We start from the raw sequence: 23,778 nt of genomic DNA on the forward strand, positions 1-23,778 counted from the left end.
GTTAAGACCTCATGAGTGAGTTTTACATGTCCAACCTGAAGAAGCATAGAATTTAAAATCCATCTTGCCACTCCAATCATGCGCTCCTAAGCGCCGCCCATATGAGAGGAGTGAGGTGGGTTGAAAACCCAAGTGCATTTTTGTTGAAGAAGGTAATCCTCTACCCTCTTATTGCCAGGATCCATCTTCAGCTCTTTGAACGCTCCAGTGAAATTGGTCCCACAGTCCGAGCGAAGCTTTTTGGCATGACCCCTGATGGAGAAAAACCTTCGGAGCGCATTTATAAAGCTTGTTTCAATAACCTCAATATGTATGGCTCGAGTGGACATACATGTGAAAAGGACAGCCCACCTTTTGTCTTGAGCTTGACCACCTCTGGTACGGCGTATCGCCACTTCCCATGGTCCAAAAACATCAAGGCCAACATAGGAAAATGGAGGGTCAGCCTGAAGGCGCTCTGTGGGTAGGTCTGACATTTGTTGCTGCTCGGTTCTTCCTCTTAGTTTCCTGCATGTAACACACTTGTGAATAATACTGCTGATGAGGCGTTTCCCTCCAACAATCCACAGACCACTGTTGCGAATTGCACCTTCAGTGAAATGCCTGCCCTGGTGCTTTACAGCCTGATGATGATGACAAACAAGCAAGCTTGCTACATGGCTGCGGCTTGGTATTATCAGCGGATGTGTCACGGGGTGGAGAGGGACAAGTTACCTAAGATATTTTTATTGTGCATGTTTGGTTGTGTTTTACTTTCTTTAATATTTTAATATTGTATAGTGTTTTATTCTTATGGGTTTTATTGCATGTTTTATGGTATTCATCGGTGACTTGTCCTGGAAAGTCTCCGCCCCTCCTTGATTATGAACCCGACACACCTGTGAGGTCCCGGAGGCCAATAAGAGTGATGGGAGACGAGAGAGAAGACACTGATGGTGGAGTGAGGACTGGGAGAGTGAACGGTATCAGGCGGTGGCGGCGGCCACAAGCCCAGATGGGCTGGTGCCGGTTGGTTTGCCATAGGAAAGCGGTGGCAGAGTTGAGAGCTCTGCCCATTTGGGAAACCGGAACAGAAACATTGATAGGGCGGCGAGACGCCGCCGGGTTTTCCCTTCTTCTAAGGCGGCTAGAGTTGGCTAATGCAGGCACCAGTGCGCAGAGAGCGACAGTACCAGCGCGGAGAGCGGAGACAGCACCAGCGGAAGCCACGAGACGGCTGTGCCGATTTCCAGTTTTAAAGAAGCGGCGGGCGGAGTTGAGAGCTCTGCCCACCCGGGGTAAGTCTCTGACTTATCCCTTTTTTATGAAGTAAACCTGTCTGGAAAGAATAGTGACTGCCGCTTCCTCTCCTTCTTCAGCATATCGGGGCGTGAGTGCGAGAGGGAGGCGAGGACTCCGCTGGTTCCTTTGGTTATACCACTTGCTGGATTTCTTAGCTCCCTGGGACTTTTAGGTCGTGGCGCAGGCCACTGGACTTTTAATGTTGTGCTTTATTGATTTTTATTGTGTTACCCCTTGGCCAAGGTTGTTTTAATTCATTTTACATTTTTAACTATTTAAATATAATTATATTTTTAATCATACAGTTTTAAATTGTGTGCTTTCCCTTGGCGGCTCCACTGCTCTGCCCGTTTGGAGGAAGGTTTCCTTCCTTTAAAAAACACAAAACACTGTGGAAATAAAATCAGCCTTCCGCTCCGTTACAGATGGACTTCACCACTTTCAAGCGTCCACCTATTCTTAACATACCTTCGCTGTCGAGAATGGGTCGGAGTTTGTACAGAGTGCTGGTTTTCAGAAGGTCATGTTTCATTTTGATGCATTTCAGTTCTTCTGAATACATTTCTTCTTGCACACATTTTATGATGATCTGTTCTGCTCTGACAATGTCAATGACTGACAGGCCACTTTTGCACATATGCCATCCAACACACCTTTAATTCTTTGAGGAGTGAGAGAAACACTGAGCAATATGACACAGACGTGCCACAGTCTTACTGAGTGTGGTCCAGGTAGAAAAACGCTGGAAGCGTTTTGAGCCAAGCTTGTCTCTACTAACTTGTGTGGTGAGCGAGGTTACCTCAGGACGTACCTCAGCATCAGCATCTGGGATCACAAGGTCAAATGTTGATCCTTTATCGCCACTGGCAGCTACCTTTGGTTGTTTCATTAGGAATGCTGGTCCTGTTAGCCACGTGACCCATGATCAGCCGGATTTAGTTCTGAAGGAATGTAGTTCCACTGATCAGGTCGTGTTGACTGCCGGATGCGCTGCACTCTATTGTTCACATACACATAGAACCTCCTAGTCTCGTTGTGTATGTATCCCAATAAAACTCTGCTGTCAGTGTAGAATTTCACTGTCTTGAGATCTAGATCAAGCTCCCTCATTAGTAAATCGGCTATCTCAACGGCCATGACAGCAGCACACAACTCCAGTCTTGGGATTGTGAGGCCTGGGTTGGGAGCGAGCTTGGATTTCCCGAAAACAAAGCCCACCTCTTGGAGACCTTGTTCATTCGTTGCCTTATGATAAGCAACTGCAGATATTGCTTTGACAGAGGCATCACAGAAGACCAATAATTCAGCGTGCTGTGCTTTGGAAACAGAGAAAGAGGCATATGTTCCTGGAACATCCAGGTTTGTTTTTTTTAGTGCTGACAATGATTCATTCCATCTTCTCCAACTTTCTTTTTTAGCCTCAGAGAGTTCTACGTCCTACAACACTGTTTCATCAGACCTGCTCATTAGTATATTTTTGTTTTCATTTTTTTTTTATGGTGATTTTTATTTTAGATTTTTATTATTATTTGTAAATATGTGTACAAATGGTTGTTTTTTTGTACTGTTTTTATCAATAAATCTCAGCAACAAAGGACATACACCCATGTGTGTTGATTTCTCCCTAAGATGGCAAACTGAAACACTCCAAGTTGGTGACTTTTGGAGATTTATTTCCCTGGATGATTGAGAATGCATCAAGATGAAACACAAAAGGAAGTTCACAGCTTTTAGCAGCTCCCCCACCCCCTCAGTCACACACCCCCACTCCCCTCCCTCCAGAATTCCCAGGTAACAACCTAATTTACATATGAATGACTAGCCAATTTAGCTTCCACTTGGCTGAAGCTAAAGCTTAGCTAAATGCCTACCAGCCATTTGGCTGGTGGCGGGTTTTAAAGGTAGAAAGGTAGAAGCCTGGGACTCCTAGTGTTAAAGAAGTCCAGACGCTTTTCTTTTCAAGCTCCTTTGACTTTGACTCCTTTGACCTGGATGACTGAGAACCTTCACAGACATAACATCTTGTAGTTTCTGACACTTTGCATGTTTAGCATGAGGCTAAAATTCCCCCTCAGTGGGTCACTGGTGACCTGCTGGAAGTTCAGAGGTTCATTAAATCCAACATGACTAAAAACACAAATGTCAAAGGAAATAAACAAAATATTTAAAGTCAATCATTCTGATCATAATTGTACTTTGACCTTTAACCTCTCTGCTCTGTGTTGTTTCCTCTTTCAGACCTGAAAACCATCACACCTGTGCCTGGACAGAAGAACGTCACCCTGCCATGTTGATTTACAAAAAACAACAAGATCATAGTTGTAAACTGAACTAGAGCTGGCCTGGGAGATGAATATGTGCTTTTGTACTGGGACGGTCACTTTGTTCCAGACAGCCAGCATCCATCTTTTAAGAACCGGGTGGATCTGCAGGACAGACAGATGAAGGATGGAGACGTGTCTTTGATTCTGAAGAATGTGACGATCAATGACACTGGAACATACATGTGTCACATTGTCCAGCAAAAGGGAGGACCCATGACTCTAATCAACAACATCTACCTAAATGTTGTTCCTCCAGGTGAGTGAGTAGAGTTGAGTGTGTGTGTGATCAGAGGTGAAGCTGCTTCCTGGTTGTTGATGTGTGTTTGTTGTATGGATGAGCTGGTGGATGTCAGAGGTAGACAGATGTTTCCAGCTGTTGTCTTTGTGGCTGGTAGTCTAGAGTTGTAGAGCAGCATTGTTTGGTTAGAGCAGAAACAAAGACATTTATGAATCCGTCTCTTCTTCTCTTGCTCTCTAACTCGTCTGTAAACGTGTGGGGAAATGTCTTTATTTAAAAACAAGAAACCCAGAATCTGACCAAAACTGCAGCCTCCATCTTGTTTTAAAAATTACCATCAATCAAAAGAAAACCCATTCCCATTATCTCAACACTGCTGGAGCATACACTGACTGATGTGATGATATGGCAATATTTAGGCCAAACTAAGCTAGCAGTTCCTCTGAATACATGCAGTGTTTATTGTAATATATCTTGTGTATATATCTTTACTGTAGCTGTGTTGCTGATCTCTTGCCTTAAGGTTCTTGAGACCAGCTTGGACCGATCTGCAAAGTGTAGAGGAGACTGATCACATTGTGGCTTTGAACCTCTGAAATTATCATCATCCCTGTGACTTTTTGATCAGCTGTAATAAACAGCTGTTCTGTCATGGCGTTATCTAACTCTGATTTTTGTTTTTAAATTACAGCTTTTTACAGACACTAGGACACATTTCGCAATACTTAGGTCACTTTTGCAAAACTCTTCACACAGTGAGCACAACAGAAGTCCATGTGGGCTAAACTGAGGATCAGTTATCATTGTTTTGGCACAAAATGCATTCAATGACTACATCTCTCAAATTTCATGAATCATCTTCTCACTCAGACACAACAACTGCCAAAAACCTTTGTACGGACAGGACATTTTGCATGTGCTTACATACTGTTTTCAAAAGTGTTACAGTTTTTTCTGATTGCTTAAGCACATTTTTTGTAACTATTGGCTAATTTTGCAAAACTCTTCACACAAATAAGAAAACCTGTCACCCAATAATCAAAACATTGTAGTTCTCTTGCAAAAGCAAACACAGCTAGATTAACTCTTCACACCTTCGTAAAAATGGTGTTTCCGTATCAAACAGTACACACAAGCCATCATCTACTAAGCACACAATGCGCCAACTGCACACTGATGGTATGAATACAAAACACATCTGGCTTTTGCTTTCTCTGTGCACAAGGTAGGCTATGTCAGTCTGAGCTCATACTTCTGTCATAGATCCATAAGCATAGAGGGATCCAAACTTCAAGTACTGGTGTTTATTCACACACATCAAAACAAACACAAGTGTTCATTTCCAAGTATAGGATTATTTGCAATCGCCATAATGACTATATGGGTTACTTGGTCTGCAGTGAACATGCTTCCTCTGCCCCAGCATCTGGTCATCTAGCAATTCTGTAAAGTAACAACTTCAGTATTTTTACATCAATGGTATTGGTGTGTTTCTCATTGGCATATGGCAGTGCTACAAATCTTTGTGCGAAGTGACTGTACTCACCGATTCTCATTTCAAGATGTCCTTATGGTACTTGCTACAGTGTAGCGGCTCGAGTTAGGCTGGACCCGTTGGCCAGCTACCCTCAGGGTCATTCCACGGTTGATTACATGGTCCACTATTGTAGCTCTGATGTCATCAGCAATTCTATTTCTTACTCTTCCTACCCTTCCTCTCCCCCCTCCTCATCTTCCTCTCCCCCCTCCTCGTCTTCCTCTTGCTCTTCCTTGTCCTTGTCGTCCTCTTCATCCTACTTCTTCACCTCCACGTCCTCTTCCTCGGCCTGCTCTACTTCTCACTCTTCCTGCTCCCTCCATTGTACTCCACACACAGAGCTTACCTGTATTATAGTGCTTAGGCTGACTGCAAAGTGAACTAATTATCTAAAGAAGTTTTCACATGTGAAAGTGTGCCAGACAGTTGGCAAATTAGTGTTAATGATAGCCATACATGTGTATACTTTTGCTAGGAGTGTGTTGGAAATTTGGTAATTGAGTGTTGTGCAGTGAATTGTGCCTACAGTTTTGCAAAGTGTGTGGTACAAAATTGCAAACTGAGTGCAAAGCAGTTTTTGTGCTTTTAGTTTTGCAAACTCAGTGAGTGGTTTTGCTATAAGTCTGAATAGTTTTAGAAATTGTGCTACAGGAATCACAGTTAGGGTTTAAGCATTCAGAAAAAACTGTAAACTCATGGTCAAAACAATAACACAATGCAAAACTTGAAAAGACAGCAAAATCCAACAGCAATATTTTATTGAAACATATTTTAACTCTAAAAATGCAGTTTAACCAGCCACAGCTTATTCTCATCGTAGATGAACATCTACACAGGTGTTACTTCTTCAATTCTGGCAACCAGAAGATTCTTTCCTAGGTGTATTGCCCTAGATGACATAAGATGTGATGTGGATGAGAACCTGTGGCCAAATGGAGAAGACCGAGTAGATTAGCATTACTATTGTATGTGTATCAGTGGATGGTGTGTATACAAATTCTTGTATTTTGGGATTACTTAGTGCAAAAAAATAAAAATACATAAACAAATATTAACGAATTCTGCATGATGTCTGATTCATTCCAGTAACATATATTGAAATTATAAACAGAGATGTGTCCTTGTTTTACACAGAAAAACACTGTGTAATGCTATATGTTGTTAGTGTTTTTTAGGTCATTGTTTTGTGGGTGACAAAGTGTGTTTGTCGGCTGTCAACCTTTGCTAGTGTTCTGGAAGAATGAGTTTATTTGACACCTGAATGAAGTGTTTTGGTAGTTGTAGTGCATTTTGAATGTGAAATGAACTGCTTTGCCAAGCTGAAGGTCAGTTAGGAGAAGTGTGTGAAGAGTTTTGCAAAAGTGACCTAAGTATTGAGACATGTGTCCTAGCGTCTGTAAAAAACTGTAATGATTTAATCTTTGTACTATAAACTTACCCGTCAGAGTGAAATAAATAAAAGCAACAATGTACAGTTTGTCGGTGTAACAGCTGCACTGAATATTGTAAATCTTACAGAAAGTAATTCACAAATTATCTGAGTTGATGATCACACTGAGCTCACTGAGGTGTTGTAGTTGAAAAAGTTCTCTTTTAGCTGCAACTTTGAAAGCAGTCTGTCAGTTTGAACTGTTTGAAGTGCTTCATATATAAACATTGTAAACTGTGTACACAGTGTAGTTTGGTTGGTGTAACAGAGCTGTTATCACTGAAGGTTCAGATGTTTCAGCCTCATAATAAACAAACACATGTTCAGAGACTCGAGGATTTGACGTTCTGAAAGTGTCAGATATGTTTTAACAAACTCTCACAGATCTGCAGCCAAACTGTGTGTGTGTGTGTGTGTGTGTGTGTGTGTGTGTGTGTGCGTGTGTCTGTGTGTGTGTGTATACATTATATAGAACAGCTGGATGAACCCAACATGACCTCTGATAAGCTCTCACGTCATGGTCATTTCTGTTTTTATAATTGTTTCTTTAGTTATGGCAGCCATTTTTTTTGAAAACCAGATTGCAGACTGCAGTTTTAGTCAGATCATGTGTTTCCTGTTCTTAAATTAAAAGCACAACCCGAAACCCACCAGTATGAACATTTTCTCACTTTATACATGTTGTGAATTATTTTTTAACCTAATCTCTAGTAGTTTGTATTAATCTGTTCTCCTGAACTACAAGATGATTCTGTTCTGTTCTTCACTCATCACCTACCTGACAGCTGACACCTCACACCTGTTTCTCACCTGCAGGTCACACAGGAGGAGACACAGAGGATGTTAAACTGATTGTTGGTCTGTGTTCTCTTGCTGTGCTTCTTTTTCTTGCTTTCTTGCTCCACAAAACATATGGAATCCAGAAATCCTTTGCTTTGGTTTGGAATTTTGTTTTGCATGGAAGGTGGTTAGTCCCTACAGATGACAACAAGTAAAAACAGTTGCTTCTCTGTCCGTAGTGTGGTTATTTTAAATATAAGAGAGAGAGAGACTAAGAAATTACTATAGCCACTACAGTGGCCATCAAAACAATGAAAGATTATTGCCGTAAACAGTTTATTTTGTGACACCACGAAACAAATAGCATTCATAGCGTATATTATGAAACAATACAAGTTTTCATATCGTCATCCGATATATATCCTCATATCAAACAGCCCTGTTATATAAAGATTTTATACTGTTGTACAAATGATTCCGATTTTCTTACATTGGTGCTTTTTTGAGTCAAATTTGGCTCGTATCTCTTCAGATGAAGTTTCAGATCCACAAGTTTGGCTCAAATTAGAAACATTGTGATTTTTTTTTTTTTTAGGGAAATTTGACCCTGTGAATATGTACACGTCATGTTTGTGTGGATTTTTAATGAGATAGTGATGTCAGAGGTCAAAGGGCACCTCGAGGTGTTCACACCACATTTCTTCTGCTGCCCACAGAAACAGACTCTTTCAGTGAATTAGTAAAATAATGCATGGAGCACATGAAGAACAGAGGTCGTACATGTCTGACCAACTCTACAGCTGCTGAAGTGGATTCTGGGTCTCTGACTTCCTCCCACAGTCCAAAGACATTAATGAGTGTTTGTTGTTTAGCTGTGTATGCTGTGTGAATATGTGGTCTCATACAGAACTTTATGCTCAGTGAACATGAGTACATCACATTAGCACATGAAGCCCAACAGTGTGGCATTAATCACTCCAGCAGTGTGATGAACTGATGCTCTGATCTCTGGTCTGACCAAAGCTTTAACTCCAAACATCTCTCCACTGTTAGAGCTTCTGCACTGTTTCAGGTTCAGTTCAAATAATGACTCTTATTTTTATGGCCTATGGTGTGAAGCTCAGCTGCTCCACTCCTTGAGATTTTGTACCAAAGTAAGATGGATTGTGCCTTACAAACCAAACTAGCTGCAAAACTTTTGTACTCTTCACTCTTTGACCTTCTTCAAACACCATGTTTTTGTGTTTGTTGTGTTTTGCTCAGTTGATGTGTCCACTTTACCTTCATGAAGACTGTTTTTCTATATCGCTGTAAAAAAAAAACAACACTTTTTTAAAAAGACAAAGACAGTTATGAGTGAATTCCTTCTGTGAACAATTGAAATATAAGCAGTATGTAAGTGATAATAAAGAGTTACATGTAAACCTGTTGAATGATTTTTTTTTTTCATTGTTTTTGTTACAGCTTAAACCTTCTGAGTCTGTCCCTGTAATAACAGACAAAACTATTTCTGAAGATCCTTTGAGCACTAATAGACGTCTTTCTCTGTAACTGAGTGCTGAGCGTAAACATGTCTGCTCTTTATTTCTGTGCCTGTAAACAGCTCTTAAATATGAAACAGTGGATGGATCTGACTATAAAATTATAAACCTGAATCTGCCGTGTGACCAGACTGATCCCTGGAGATGGTTTATAGTTGTAATAATTAATTGGACATGAGTTTATATGCAGATTGTTTTTGTGTTCATCTTTCATGGATTCAACCAAAGAAAGAAGAACTACCTGATTTATGCTTGAAAGATTCATATTTCAGTATTAAATAAACACCTTCATCTGTCAGCTAGGGCTGCCACAAACGATTATTTTGATAGTCGACTAGTCACCGATTATTTTTGCGATTAGTCGACTAATCAGATCATCATCCATTGGACATAAAACGTACAGCTTATTGCACCAGCAGCATCTGCTCTTATATAATTATCATTAGCTTACAGCTTTAAGTGTTTAAGGTCTGTGCTAACTAAAAATAAAGACAAGATGATAGTTTGTTAAATTTTAATGAAATTTGCAGATTGTTTCGGTGAAGTTTAATAAACTCCTTGCTATCTAAAATATAACAGGACACCGGAGTATATTCTTGAGCATCTCACACTTCTGATCATCAGCTGTCTGCTATTCAGCTGTGTAAAAACTATAACTTTAATCTCAGCCAAACCGATTTACTCAGGAACAACTAAAATACTGAAAAAAGCCAAACAATAACATTTTTAAGTTATCTAAGTGACTTATATATCACGTTTAACCTGAGGAGCGAAAGACGGCGGTGGGTTTGAAGTCCGGTGTTCTCACGGCTCTAGTTAGCCTAGCTAGCAAGCTAGTGGGTAACAGACGTCTCCGAAAACGTCGGAGCGCTTTTGAAAATATGTGGTGTCCTGATAAACTGAGCAGATATTTGAGGTTTACACAGCTACATTCTCGCCTGAAAATATGTTAAATTTTTATTTTGTGACCCAGAAAGAATAATAAGAGTAACATTAAAACTAACTAGCTGCCGCCATTGTTGGAAACTGAGCTGGGCCGCGCTATGAATTCTGGGACACAGCTTCTTCTTCTTCGGGGTTTAACGGCAGCTGGCATCCTTGTACATGCAGTGCTGCCATCTTCTGTTTCAGTCCGTTATTACACTCTTAAATTCTGCTACTTATTCCTGCGTCTTTTGTGATCTTACAAAGCTTCAAACGACGCGTCGACTATTAAATCAGTCGTCGACGATTTTGATAGTCGACGTAATCGTGACTAGTCGACTAATCGTGGCAGCCCTACTGTCAGCTAAAAGGACTGAAAATGAGTGAAAAAGCAGCCAATGTCCAAAGAAAAACTTTGAAAGACCCTCAGAAAGCTGGAGAACTGCTGCCTAACATCACGTTAAAATTTCAAAGACAGTCTGTCTGCTTGGAATCAAAACATGAAGAAGTGATTGGTGGTTCAACACTTTTGCACAGTACTGTTAGCCAATGTTAAGTTACACCACAATATTATATGTATGGACTATTATGACATTTTCATGAATTTTAAACAGGTGACCAAAGAAAATCTCTACATGTGATCCAGAGGAAGTGCTGCAGCAGCTGCATGCTCTGCAGCACTTCCTCTGTTGCTGCTCGTTGTTCTCAGAGGGCAGAATTTAATCCCAGACTAAGGAGATGTGACACTGCCACTGGTTGCAGTTTCTCATCTCCACATCTCTCTGCATTCAGTTTGTTTCCAGTGACGATGACTCTTATGGGTGGCTGTAGCTCAGGTGGTAGAGCAGGTCATCTACTGATCGGAAGGTTGGTGGTTCGATTCCCGGTTTCCCCTAGTCTGCATGCCAAATATCCTTGGGCAAGATACTAACCTGAAATTGCTCTCCGATGCATTCATCGGAGTATGAATGTGTGTGAATGTCAGTTGTGCTTGTGCGAATGGGTGAATGCACAAGTTGTGTAAAGCGCTTTGAGTGCTCAGAAGAGTAGAAAAGCGCTATATAAGAACCAGTCCATTTACCATTTATTTTTCTAGTGAGGAAAATTTTACACAGTTAATAAAGTTGTTCCTCTTTACTTTTAAGTGTTGTTGGACTTCCTGCATTGTTAGTTTCTCATCCTCTCCCTGCACCTTGGAAGTAGGTGAAGTGCGCCACAAATTTTTGCTGCTAGGAAAATTTCACTCCACACCATCACACTGCCTCCATCTTTGACAAAAGCTTGACTGGATTAGTGAGAATTACAGTTTTAAAATAAAGTCAAGAGTCACTGACTGCAAGAACACATCAGCTTCCTTAACATGACTGTGATCAGAGTACAGGAGAGTAACTGAGTACACTTCCTCTTTGTTATGAAGGGGATTTTTTTTCTTTGTATTGTGTCATTTTTTCTGAGCTGCAGTCAGTCACACAAACAGGTTGAACAGGGTGTGTTCTGTGCAGCACCTGCATGTAAAACAGAAGCAAAGCTGTTCCTGTGAAATGAAAGTGAAAGCCTCTCTGAGCGTCTCCCTGTAAAAAATGGAGGCTGAGCTCAGTCAGATCACTCAGCCTGCAGACAAATGGAGGCGTGTTTGAGACGTGCAGATAAACAGTCAGCTTTGTGTCGGCCTCTGAGGGCTCAGGGCCGTCCTGGTATCAAGTGCACGACCGCTCTCTGCACACACTCTGACTCCTTATTTGCATTTTCTTTAAGTCCTCATCTCTGTGGACCTGAGGGATTACCCACAGTTCATAGTGCTGTGATGGTCAAAACATTAAGAACAAGGATGGAAATAAATAAATAACCAAACTGAAGGCTCCAGTCAAATATCCCAGTCGGCAGGTTTGGGATATTTGACTGGAAATCTGACTGGAAATGCCTGAGCACTGTGCAGAGGACTCTGAGGACTGAGCTTCTGTGAGAGCTGCATGATTATAAAGTGACCTCTGTGATGTGCAGAAGAGCACAGAGCACGACTCACTGTCAGATCATCAGCTGACACTGTGACACGTGCCTGTATGTGCACATCTTTACTTTTAATAAGATGTTTCAACATGCAGACGTTAATCTAACACAGTAACAGCTGCCTTTGTTTCAGATCCAGCAGAGAAGAAGATCATTCACTGACAGAGACAAAGTTTTGGTGCTGCGATAACGACTCTGAGCCGATGACAGCTCTGATAACTCTGATAACATCTCCCTCCCAGTAATAACCTCCCAGCAACAACTGCCACAGGCACAACGGCCACGAGTCAGGAATGTTTCACTGTTCAACTTCCTGCAGTTACAGTGAAACAGTCTTTGTAATTCACATCTGACTCGTTTAAGTTTTCTTCTTCTGACAGTGAAACTCTTACAGATCCAGATGTGATGCTGCTGCACATGTTAGTAAATCTGTCTCTAAATGTTCTTTAAAATTTCAGCCTTTGTAGTGAACACATGTTTTTCAAACACCAGGGTCAGAACACACTGTGGAAAAGTAAGGTGCATGTTTTGTAGTCCATCTTCTGGTCATTGTAGTTTTTACCCTGTGGACGCTGTTAACGACAGACAAGTGTAAGGTCATTCTCAGCACACGGCTCTGTTACTTTCCTAACTCCTTATCAGTTCTCCTAGCGACTTTTCCTTCACCTCATTGGTGTTTTCACTGAGGTCAGAGAAAGGAGGTTAGGGAAGGAGACAGGAGAGACTTTTAGAGCACACAGGTAACGGCTGCCCTGAGCATGAAGGTGTGTCTGAAACATGATGAAGCTCGTCTGGTGCAATGATTACAATCTGCTCCGGGGCAGCTGGAGAGTCCTGTTTGCTGTTTTCCCCTTTTGAAAAATACAATAACATCCAGAAACTTCTTAACTATTTTCAGAAAATAGTCTTTGAATGTGTTTTATTTTATTTCGTAGGATCCATTAGAGTGACAGAAGATACATTTAATGATGTTAGTGGAGAATTGTCAGAGTGTTTAGTAAGAGGTCAGCGTGACAGTTTATGGTTCACCTCTCTATGTGTTTGTTTCCATCTTATGTTCTTATATGTTGTTTGTTTGAAACTTATGATCAGTATTTTAAAGCTCTTAAACTGAACTCAGACACTTAACAAACTGGTCAGACATTGAAATGAATTGTTCCTCTGAGTATCTGAACCTGCTGTTGTGTTGCTTTTGTGTGCTGGTGTCACTGATGGCTGCTGCTGTGACAACAGACACACAAACAGTTTGATGTCATCAGAAATCCCTCTGGAAATTGTTGGAATTAAATAATTTGCAGTGCCTCGATAATTCTATGCTTTTTATTAACAATAAGTGTTATAAAGTTATATAGTATTAAGTGGACACAGCCCTGAGAAATAATTGGATTATCAGATGCCTCTGAGGAATCAAAAGAACAAATGAGTATTTACAAAATACTCAGAAAAAAAAAGACAATTTATGGTTTGAAGCTGATGTACTTTCACACTCCAACACTGTTATTATATCCTGCAGTCTGAGTGTATAACAGCACTGCCCCCATGAGGTCAAACTGAAGCATTGCACATTATAATTCTCATCCAGTAAACTTTAAACCTCCACTATGGGCTCAAATTGTGCTCATAAATATTTTTGCATAGTTGTGAACTGAGTTTTGTAACCATGTAAACAAAATATCTCGAAATGTTATGTTTGTGCATCTACAGATGAGAATTTGTGTGTCATTTGTGTTTGTAAAAAACTAAAGTTACACAAAAGTTACAATTTTTTTGTTAAGGTATGTTTACTACAAAGAAAACGACCTGTGAAACTCTGCGCTCAAGTTTCCTGCTTGTGTGTGAGTTTCAACTTGCAAGTACAAATTTTGACCCGATTTTTCCTCCTTTCGGCTGATTGGTCAATGTCATGTCAATCACAAATTTAACAATCCAATCACAACAAATGGGTTTGGCTGTAGGAGTGGTGCTTTACTGAGCTGCAACCCGTCCACTCAGGGTCAGAGGGGCAGGAGAAACAGGCTGGGGTCCAGGAATGTCTGTAAAACGAGAGAAGGTTATTAGGAGAAAGCACTAAGAATTACTTGGCCAGCCGGAGCTACACTGATGGTAGTTAGCACAATGATCCAACGAAGAAGCAGACTCTCCCGCGTTCTTAAGTAGTGTGAGAGGGGCATCACTCATGATGAGAAGCCATTGGGTGAATATGGTAGATGGCCACAGGTTATAATCCAGAGCTTAACTTCACACAGCTTAGAAGAGGACGAAACATAGCCACAGGGCTATTGTCAACACACCAGTGGAAGCTGGGGGTCATCCGAGGGTATCTTTTGTGCCTCCATCACATAGAATGAAGTCCAACTTGGATTTAGCAAAACTGACCTTCCTCTCACATTTTACACACCTTTTAGACAGGTTCCACATTGTTGTCATAGCAACAAATGCGTCCTTCATTTCCACGGATTTGAAGGATGGGTCGGATGTATCCTTCATAGCCCAAGCTATCCCAGAATTCATAGCGCAGCCCAGCCAATTCCAGCTTCAACAATGGTGGCCGCTACTTAGTTTCAATATTACTCTGATTACGGTTTGTGCGTCATACTTTTAAGATATTTAGACGAGAATGTAAACTTCAAATATCTGCTCGGTTTATCAAGACATCACATATTTGTAAAAGTGCTTCGACGTTTTCGGAGACGTCTGTTACCCACCAGCTCGATAGCTAGAAGAGAACACATTGAGGGCACATTGTTTTCAGATCCCTGTGGTGTTTCGTTACTCAGGTTAAAAATGATATATGAGTCACTTAGACAACATAAAAATGTTATTGTTTTGCTATTTCCAATGTTTTATTTGTTCCTGAGTAAATCGGTTCAGCTGAGATTAAAGTTGTAGTTTTCACAACTGAATAAACTTCAAACAGAAAACTGATTAAACAGAAGTGTAAGATGGTAGAGAACGTACTCCAGTGTCCTGTTATATTTTAGCAAGCGAGGAGCAGACGGCTGAGTCTATTAAACTCCACCGAGACAGCTGGTGACACAATTCTGAAGGCTAGACCGTCCCATTTCGCAGCCTTGCACTTCCAGCCTTCTCGGTCTTCAGAGGACATGGTCGACGCAAACCGAGAAGGCTGCGTCCTCTGGGTTTTGGGACATAGCTAGAATCTTTGTCCACATCTCCTATTTTTCTCAAAATGACAGTAATAAATTACATTACTTTGACATTTTTTAATCGTACAAAAACAATTTGCTATAATTGGCAGCTTGCAATTTACTACAAGTCGCATTTACTGAAAAAATGTGTTGCAGGGCTGGTTTTGATCTTTACAGCTCAGTTACAACACGGCCAAATGTTCTGTGGCACAGACGTGGCGCTGAAGTCACTCCACACGAAGGAAACACAGATGAGCCCTGTGTGGGCCAAAAAACACAGACACTGTGTTTTTTGTTAAACAAAAAAAAGGGGGAAATTTAAATGAGGAGAAAATGAGGAATGGTGAAAACTCTGAGACAAAGGGCAAAAGGCAAGAGAGTGATTCTGGTCACTTTGTGAAGTCACTGAATGAAGAAGCAACAGTTTAAACCTCCAGAGAGGAAATTAATTTCATACTGAAACACATCAGGGGTGTCTCATTGTTGAATCGGCTGACCTCCATTACCATTGAAGCCCACTGCAGGTAACTGTCTACAAAAAACAATAAATACATTCAGTATTTTTTGTCTGGGAGATCCTAAATCGTCTGTTTTGATTTAGAAAAGTATAAAACTGTATGATTCTGAAAGATCTAATTTCGCTGGTTCTTATATAGTGAGACTCATTCACCCATTTCCACACCCACGTGTTTTCTGTGTGGAGCAGCTTGATGTTTGTATCTTTCCCAAAGACTTCTCAGAATGCAGACTGGAACACTCAGGGGTGAAACCACCAACCTTTCAACCAGCTCAACCTCTGAGCCACAGTTAGCCCAAAAACATTCAACGGGACACACAGAGTAGAAACGTCAGGAAGTGTTGTTTAATATAATATTGAAATACTAAGATTCAACAGGATGACTGGTGATGTTAGGATGTTTTCTCATTCATCATCATGTTGATCAGATTTAATCTTGATAACATAATAAGAATTAAGCATGATTAACTATTATCAAAGGAAACAAAAGTATAACTTTAAACTTTGTCTATTTATATCATCTGAGTCGCTGTTCTGCTGTCAAGTGTGATGATGATGACATTGATTATCATGTTTGGTGTCAGCACTGAGAGTTTAGAGCACATGCTGAAGACTCCGTTTACAGTTTAGCAGACAATCTAGTCCTGATCATCGGGAGGCTGGAAGGAATCCGGACTCTGTGGCTTTTGTTTTCTGCAGAACGATAAACCAGCAGCAGCAGCCACACCTGCAACTATCAGGCCAACTATCACTCCAATAGATCCAGTTCCACTCGGTCCTGATCCATCTGCAGGTGAGAAACAGGTGTGAGGTGTCATGTCTGGGCCAAAAAACCAGAGATACTGTATGTAATTCTACTAAAACACACCAGGGCCGAACAACATGTTGGTCCTGGACCAAGCTCAACACTGGAGATCAACAGAGGTCCCCCCATAAGCCTTTGAGGAAGATTTGGCCGATCGCCATCTGGGTCTGCACAGCCTGTTCTCCACTGCATGTGGTGATGACCCCAGGTTTTCTCAACCATCTGTCCCAGTTGCACCTGATCCTGTTCCAGTTGTGCTTGTCCTATGATCCCCGTTACATGTATGGGGCTGCAGTGGGCAAGCTACACCATGTGGACCAGCAGGCACAACTACTCAGTGTTGAACACTTGTTCTAATGTTTTAGGGAAAAAGGGGCAGTGCTTACATTCAATCTTTGGTTTGTATTTCTTTCCTCCTGAAAACTAGGAATCAGTGAGTGTTCTAAGGAGCTTGGAAAGAAAAGCGTCAGGACTTGTTTAAGTTGTTTAAGTTCCTTAGACTACGATGACCTGGATGACTGAGAACCTTCACAGACGAATCAGTGAGTGTTATTCCCGGCCACTATACAGTGATTACCATTATTACATCTTTCCCACTGTGAAGCACTTACAATGTTTGTGTGTCCCCCGACCACTGTTAGGTGACCAAAATAGGAAAGTTTAAATGAAGTGTAACATTTTCACTTACCAGCATGTTTTCAGTGAGATATAGATTCTCTGCTGGGGGATAGAGGAAGCTGTACCTTACTAAAAACCACTGAATGAAGTTTTCTAAATGATTTACAGAAAAATCAGAGTTAATCACTCACCTGGAGGAATTCTCAGATTGATGGTGATGTTTTTCCATGAACGTGTTTCTGCTATTTTAAAAAGACACTTGTATGTTCCAGAGTCAGCAGTGGTCACTTTCTTCAGGATCAAAGACACGTCTCCATCCTTCATCCCTCTGAGAGCCACTCGGTTCTTATATGATGGATGCTGGTTGTTTGGAACAAAACGCCCATCCTGGTACAAAAAGACGTTTTTCTGTCCCAGGCCAGCTCTGCTCCACTCTACAGCTGTGATCTTATTGGTAACTCGACATGTCAGAGTGACATCCTGTCCAGACTCGGCTTTGATGTTTATCTGGACTGAAAGAGGAAACAACACAGAGCAGAGAGGTTAAAGGTCAACATGCAATTATAAGCAGAATTATTTACTTTAAATATTTGTTTATGTCTTTTAACATTTGGATGGATTTAATGAATGTTATTGTCTTAAAGCCCAGCAGAGGCCTGTACTATAAAGCAGCTTTGGGTTCTGGGTTTTCTGTGCTAGGAAGTTGGTTCACGTCTTATAACAGTGCATTGCCATGGTAACTTATGCTGTGAACCTGCTCCAGATCAGATTAAATCCAGATTAGAGATCTTGATGTATAAAATAAATCTATGGACCAATAATGTTTTATAAGAGTTAATATCTGGTTGAAAACAAGATGCCTGCACTTCACTTGTGGAGCTCATGTTAAATTTGTACATAAACTAAGTTTAAATCCTGTTTTTGTATTTAGTCTTAAACAGCACAGAATCTGCATTCAATCAACATTTTTTCATTACCTGACTGATTACCAGCCACAAAGACAACAGCTGGAGAAACATCTGTCTACCGCTGACATCCACCAGCTCATCCATACAACAAACACACATCAGCAACCAGGAAGCAGCTTCACCTGAAGTGAACATAATGTGTGAGAGAAAGCAGCCTCTCATTATAAGACACTGTGAGTCTCTGCATGCTGCCTTTATGGAGCTACAGCTGTTTGTGTACACTGAACAAGAAGCTTTGTAGCTGCATACTGACTCCTGACACACGTTACACTTCTTTGTCTCTGTCACAGCTGGATTACAGATGTTAACTCCACACAAACTGCACCCAGCCTTGTGTCTCCTCCACACACAGACAGTCTACTTTACTCCTCGTTTTCTCAGAAGGGCATTATGTTAGTTTCTAACAGTAAATCTCACCTGCAGAGACGAACACGAAGACGCTGAAAAACAGCAAAGTTGAGCCGAGCGAGACACTGACAGCAGACATTTTTTAACTCCACCCTTCAGAGTCAGAGAGAGAGAGACGTTAGGCTGCGCACCGCTGGTCTGAAAGGCTCGTAGCATATAAACTAATACTATTTTACTTACTTGGGTTTTGTATGTGATAGTTTGTATGCAGGACTTAGTTTAAGGGCTGAAAATGAATCTGAATAAATCCTGTTTTTCCCTCTCAAAGACTCACAAACTCCTGGCATCCCTGTTAGAAAGAAACATCGATATTTGAGAGTAAATGTTTGAGAAAATAAAATAAAATAAAAAAAATCTGCCAACATTTTAAAATTTTGTCCCTGAAATTAAAAAAAAAGGTAAGTGTGGTTGCTGAGAGAGATCTGTCCTTAAATGGACTTTGGTGAGGCTGATCTGTTTGTTCTGTTAAAGTTTGTTAAAGTTTGATATACTTTGATTTTATATGATATAGAAAATTAACAAAAGAAATGATTTAAAACTCGTGTAAGTCAAAACATGATGGTGGACTAAAAGTTTACGTCTTTCAGTATTACAAAATTACTGTTATTTAAAAAAACAACACGCTTTTAATCTGATCGGTTGAGCTAAATTATGGCATAAATGTGATGATGAAATTAAAGAGCTGGCTGGAAAGTCGCCCAGTATTCATGAGAAAGCTCCTTTAACTCCAGGGTGAGAGATGATTTCACTGTGAGGGATCAGGCCTGCTGTCACACAGAGACTGATGACAGACATGCTGAGGCCGTTAAGTTTGCTTTTCTGATTAATATGTCTAATGAGAATTAGCAGATTTATATCATAAACCATGAGGAGACACGTGAGGAGAAACTCTCATTCTCTTTATTTGGACCTTTGTTCTGCTGTGGAGGAGATCATCCAGCGACGTCGGTCATCACGTCGAGGTTTTACACTGAATCTGCTGCTCCTCTTTCTTATTATTCTCTTTCTGTTATTCTTTGTGTTGGACTGCCATCTTGTGTTGCAGTCAAGAATGGTTTTTAATCTTTAAATGCACCGTGCATTTTGTGCATGCTTACACAATTAGAGTGATGAAACTCCATAAAAAGATTTGAGACAAGTAATATTAACTGTATTTATCTTGTACTGATGCTTTTTCAGAAACCACATCTACTCCTCGTGCACCGTCACATAGCACATGAAACTTTCTCTTGCACGTAAATCTCTGGATGTTAACTGTCCCTTCTGACTTAGGATAATTGCAGTAACACAATCCAGTATTAATTGTGTGTAAATATTTATTAACAAGGAGAAGTTGAAGATGACACAGGGTGTAGGTGAGGAACTTTACATTATTTACTCCTTGCAGCACGAGTTAAATTAAGGAAAGTGGCAAACTTCACAGTTCAGGATCAGAGAGAAATATCTACACATCAACTACACCACCGGGCAAAAGTTTTAGAAACATCGATGGATTTCCACTTATTTATTTATTTATTGCAGTTCAAGTCCAATGACTAGCTTGAAATGGTACAAAGGTGAGTATTGAACTTCCACAACAAAAAGGTAAGGTTACCCAAAACTGAAAAATAATGTACATTTCAGAATTATACAAAAGGGCCTTTTTCAGGGAACAAAAAACGTGTTAAAATTTAAAGCTGTTCTGCTGTAATGGAGGTCGATCAAGCCGTGAAAGCTGGTGCTACTAACTCCTACAGGTGTTTCAACTTTTCTGGATTTCTTCCAACCCTCTGTCTGCATAAAAGTGCTGGAACACACTGTGGTACCACACCCATGAGCATCGGTGAACAGTACTGCAGAAAGTAGTGTGCTGCTATAGAAATGGTGAGAAAAGGGCAATTAACAATGGAAGAGAGACAGACCATCATAACACTTGTAGAGTATGTTCATACAGAGAAATTGCCAAGAAGAGCACAGATTAATCACGGTCATAGCAAGCCTCAGTTTCAGCTTTGAAGGGAAGACTTTGAGCTGCAGGATTGACAGGATGAGTTGCAGCAGGAAAGCCACATGTCAGGATAAGACACTGGATTGCCTGGGCCATGAAACACCACCATTAGACTACTGAAGACTGAAAGAAGGTTTTTGGACTGATGAATCAAAATTGTAAATCTTTGGTTCATGCAGGATCTTTGTGCCGACGTTGAGTAGATGAACAGATGTTTCCACAGTGTGTGGCATCAACCAGGTGATGGTCTGGGGCTGTTATGTTGGATCCAGGATTGGTGACTTGTGTAGAGTGAGACACACAGCAGTGGGAGCCGTTTTGTTTGTTTACTAAAAAAGCTGATCTCTGCATGAGGATCAGTTTGTTTGGTTCACAAGTAAGTTCTTACAAACAGCTGAAGCTGAAGCTCCAACACAAAAACACTCACTGACTCTGAGATTAGAGCTCAGAAATTCATGTGTGTTTGTAACACAGTTTGACTTCAAATTTTTCAGAAGGAATTCGGGAGAAATATCTGTCATCTAAAAAGATTTAATTGCCTTTGGCAGGTGAAATTACAAGTACACAAGGCCGAACCCCAGTCTGTCTAGAAACATATGAACACAAAAACACACCCTGCATAGCCTTGATTATCTAATGTTATCCTTCAGCTTATTCTAAGGCTCGGTTCAGGACATCTTTATTCTTTAACCAGAGACTTATAGAAAACTATTATCAGTGTATGTGTGAGCATGCAGCAAAGACTCTCAAGCGCTCTGCGTCCACTCTTCAGTACTTCAGCCCAGTCTTAGCACCGGAAGAAGCTCATGATCCTCAAAACACAGAGTGCCAACTTGTTCATGAGCACATTTGCATTGTGTACATATTCAAATAATAAAACAGCTTTATTTAATTATTTTATAAACAATTTATATTTTTTCAACCCTAACAGCCGGAGTCTGAACATTAATCATCAGACATGTTAGACGTCTACAGTCGTCTGCTGGGTGTTCAGGAGAGTCCTGACTCATCATGATTTCAGTCACAGACCAGCTCTTGGGGGGGAAAGAGGCTGTTCATCCTCTGGATGATTATGAGTGTTAGAATGGCGTCGTTTTCTTTTGTAGATCAAAAATCCAACAACTAAAACAACAGCAGAAACACCGATGATCAGTGCAACAGATCCTCCTGTCGGACCTGCAGGTGAGAAACAGCTGTGAGGTGTCAGGTAGGCGACGAGTGAAGAACAGAATCTCTTTCTTTGTCAAGTAGATTACCGGTAGGTTAAAAAAAAGAAAAAAGGGTGAATAAAGAATGACAATTTGGACACTCTGCATTTGAAGTATTTCAATACTGCCAGAGCTGATAAGAGGATTTATATTTATGGGGGAAAATACCATTTAAATTTCCCAAAGGGTTAGGAGACATAAATGTCTTTGTTTCTGCTCTAACCAAACAATGCTGCTCTACAACTCTAGACTACCAGCCACAAAGACAACAGCTGGAGAAACATCTGTCTACCTCTGACATCCACCAGCTCATCCATACAACAAACAAACATCAACAACCAGGAAGCAGCTTCACCTCTGATCACACACACTCAACTCTACTCACTCACCTGGACGATCAGTAACTCTCAGACGTACGTAGCTGATATATTTCCATGAGCGTGTTTCTTCCATAAAGACACCACACATGTATGTTCCACTGTCAGCAGGCGTCAGATCGTTCACAATCATAGACATGTTTCCATCCGTCATCTGTATGTCCAGGAGATCCACCCGGTTCTTAAAAGACCGATCCTGGTTGTCTCGTTCAAAATTCCCATTCTGGTACGAAAGAACATGTTCACCTTCCAGACGAGATCCCATCCATTTTACACCTGTGATGGAGTTGTTGTTGTTTGAACTTTGACATGGCAGAGTGACATTTTGTCCAGACTCAGCTGTGATGATTTTCTGACCTGAAAGAGGAAACAACACAGAGCAGAGAGGTTAAAGGTCAAAGTACAATTATGATCAGAATGATTGACTTTAAATATTTTGTTTATTTCCTTTGACATTTGAGTTTTTAGTCATGTTGGATTTAATGAACCTCTGAACATCCAGCAGGTCACCAGTGACCCACTGAGGGGGAATTTTAGCCTCATGCTAAACATGCAAAGAAACTACAAGATGTTAGCTTCCACAGAACAACAACATGTGCTGATAATAAGTGAACATAATTTGTGGCTCTCATTGTAAGACATGGTGATGGGTGATCTGGCAGTAGAGAGCGGGACAAGAAATGGGCAAATAGTTCAAACTGTGAGTGCACTTTATACACATGTATGAAAAGAAGTAATGATTGCCTTTGTGTGTTTGACTGTCTGCTAACCAACTAGTATAGTATCATAGTATTGTAGCACTTTTTTTCCTAATATCTCTCTAATACATTTTTCTTCCTGAAGTCTATGTTTCACAAAAACTCTTGAGGCATGCTCAGTCATCCAGGTGACTAAGTCCCCAAAAGTTGATTCTGTTCATCTGGATGTTGGTTACCAGAGATTTCGTCACTCATCCGAGACACTTGGATGAGTGACGAAATGTTTCTCCCACTGACAACATCCAGATGAACACAATCAACTATTTGGGGTGGAACAAAAAGCTTTGTAGCTGCATACTGACTCCTGAAACTACAACACATTACACTTCTTTGTCTCTGTCACAGCTGGATTACAGATGTTAAGGCCACACAGATATGTGTCACCTTCATATGCACGAACATAATCAATATTAAAATTACTCTAAGAAGAGGCTTCAGGGAGACGTTTGCTACGTTGGACTGTAGGACCATCAGAAATGTGTGCAGTAACAAAACAGGCAGCACTGAAAGCAGCTCTAAGTGTTTGTGTTGTTCAATGATTTGTGCACAACAACAACAATGGGACCTCTCTCATCCATCAGTCACCATGTGGACATTTTTCTCACAGATGCCACAACTTTAACATCCACCAGCTCATCCATACAACATCAAACATCAACAAGCAGGAAGCAGCTTCACCTCTGATCACACACACTCAACTCTACTCACTCACCTGGAGGAGCAACAATCAGATAGTTGTTAATGAGCAATTTCCACGAGCGCGTTTCCTCCATGAAGACACGGCACATGTATGTTCCACTATCAGCCGTGTTCGCATCCTTCAGAATCAAAGACACGTCTCCATCCTTCATCTGTCTGTCCTGCAAAGTCAGACGGCTCTTAAAAGATGGATGCTGGTTGTCTGGATTTAAATGCCCGTCCT

The 23,778-nt window shown here is 40.8% G+C and overlaps 2 protein-coding genes across 2 annotated transcripts; both read right to left on the reverse strand.

The window, feature by feature from the left end:
- Positions 1-16,043: 16,043 nt before the first annotated feature.
- LOC146712942 (butyrophilin-like protein 10) lies at positions 16,044-18,621 on the reverse strand. Its single transcript, XM_085445700.1, has 3 exons — positions 18,536-18,621; positions 17,342-17,662; positions 16,044-16,514 (listed from the first exon to the last, which is right to left on the reverse strand). Exons 1-3 carry the CDS (start codon positions 18,603-18,605, stop codon positions 16,366-16,368), a joined length of 540 nt encoding a protein of 179 aa, XP_085301826.1. The 5' UTR covers positions 18,606-18,621; the 3' UTR covers positions 16,044-16,365.
- Positions 18,622-19,828: 1,207 nt separating this feature from the next.
- LOC146712943 (junctional adhesion molecule-like) lies at positions 19,829-23,707 on the reverse strand. The gene is made up of 3 exons (XM_085445565.1): positions 23,569-23,707; positions 22,111-22,455; positions 19,829-21,689 (listed from the first exon to the last, which is right to left on the reverse strand). Exons 1-3 carry the CDS (start codon positions 23,705-23,707, stop codon positions 21,535-21,537), a joined length of 639 nt encoding a protein of 212 aa, XP_085301691.1. The 3' UTR covers positions 19,829-21,534.
- Between the last annotated feature and the right edge of the window lie 71 nt (positions 23,708-23,778).

Source organism: Copadichromis virginalis, linkage group LG3 (assembly GCF_057382275.1).
Source record: "Copadichromis virginalis isolate Kocher_CV1m ecotype Utaka linkage group LG3, C_Virginalis_male_GT1.1, whole genome shotgun sequence".
NCBI classification, from domain to species: Eukaryota; Metazoa; Chordata; class Actinopteri; order Cichliformes; family Cichlidae; genus Copadichromis; species Copadichromis virginalis.

Coding starts and splice junctions, on each gene's coding strand:
- LOC146712942 (XM_085445700.1), bottom strand. CDS start 18,605: ATGTCTGCTGTCAGTGTCTCGCTCGGCTCAACTTTGCTGTTTTTCAGC. Junction 17,663..18,535: donor CTTCGTGTTCGTCTCTGCAG/GTGAGATTTACT, acceptor TTCCTCTTTCAG/TCCAGATAAACATCAAAGCC. Junction 16,515..17,341: donor CAATCTGAGAATTCCTCCAG/GTGAGTGATTAA, acceptor TCTCACCTGCAG/ATGGATCAGGACCGAGTGGA.
- LOC146712943 (XM_085445565.1), bottom strand. CDS start 23,707: ATGAAGGATGGAGACGTGTCTTTGATTCTGAAGGATGCGAACACGGCT. Junction 22,456..23,568: donor TCTGATTGTTGCTCCTCCAG/GTGAGTGAGTAG, acceptor TTCCTCTTTCAG/GTCAGAAAATCATCACAGCT. Junction 21,690..22,110: donor GAGAGTTACTGATCGTCCAG/GTGAGTGAGTAG, acceptor TCTCACCTGCAG/GTCCGACAGGAGGATCTGTT.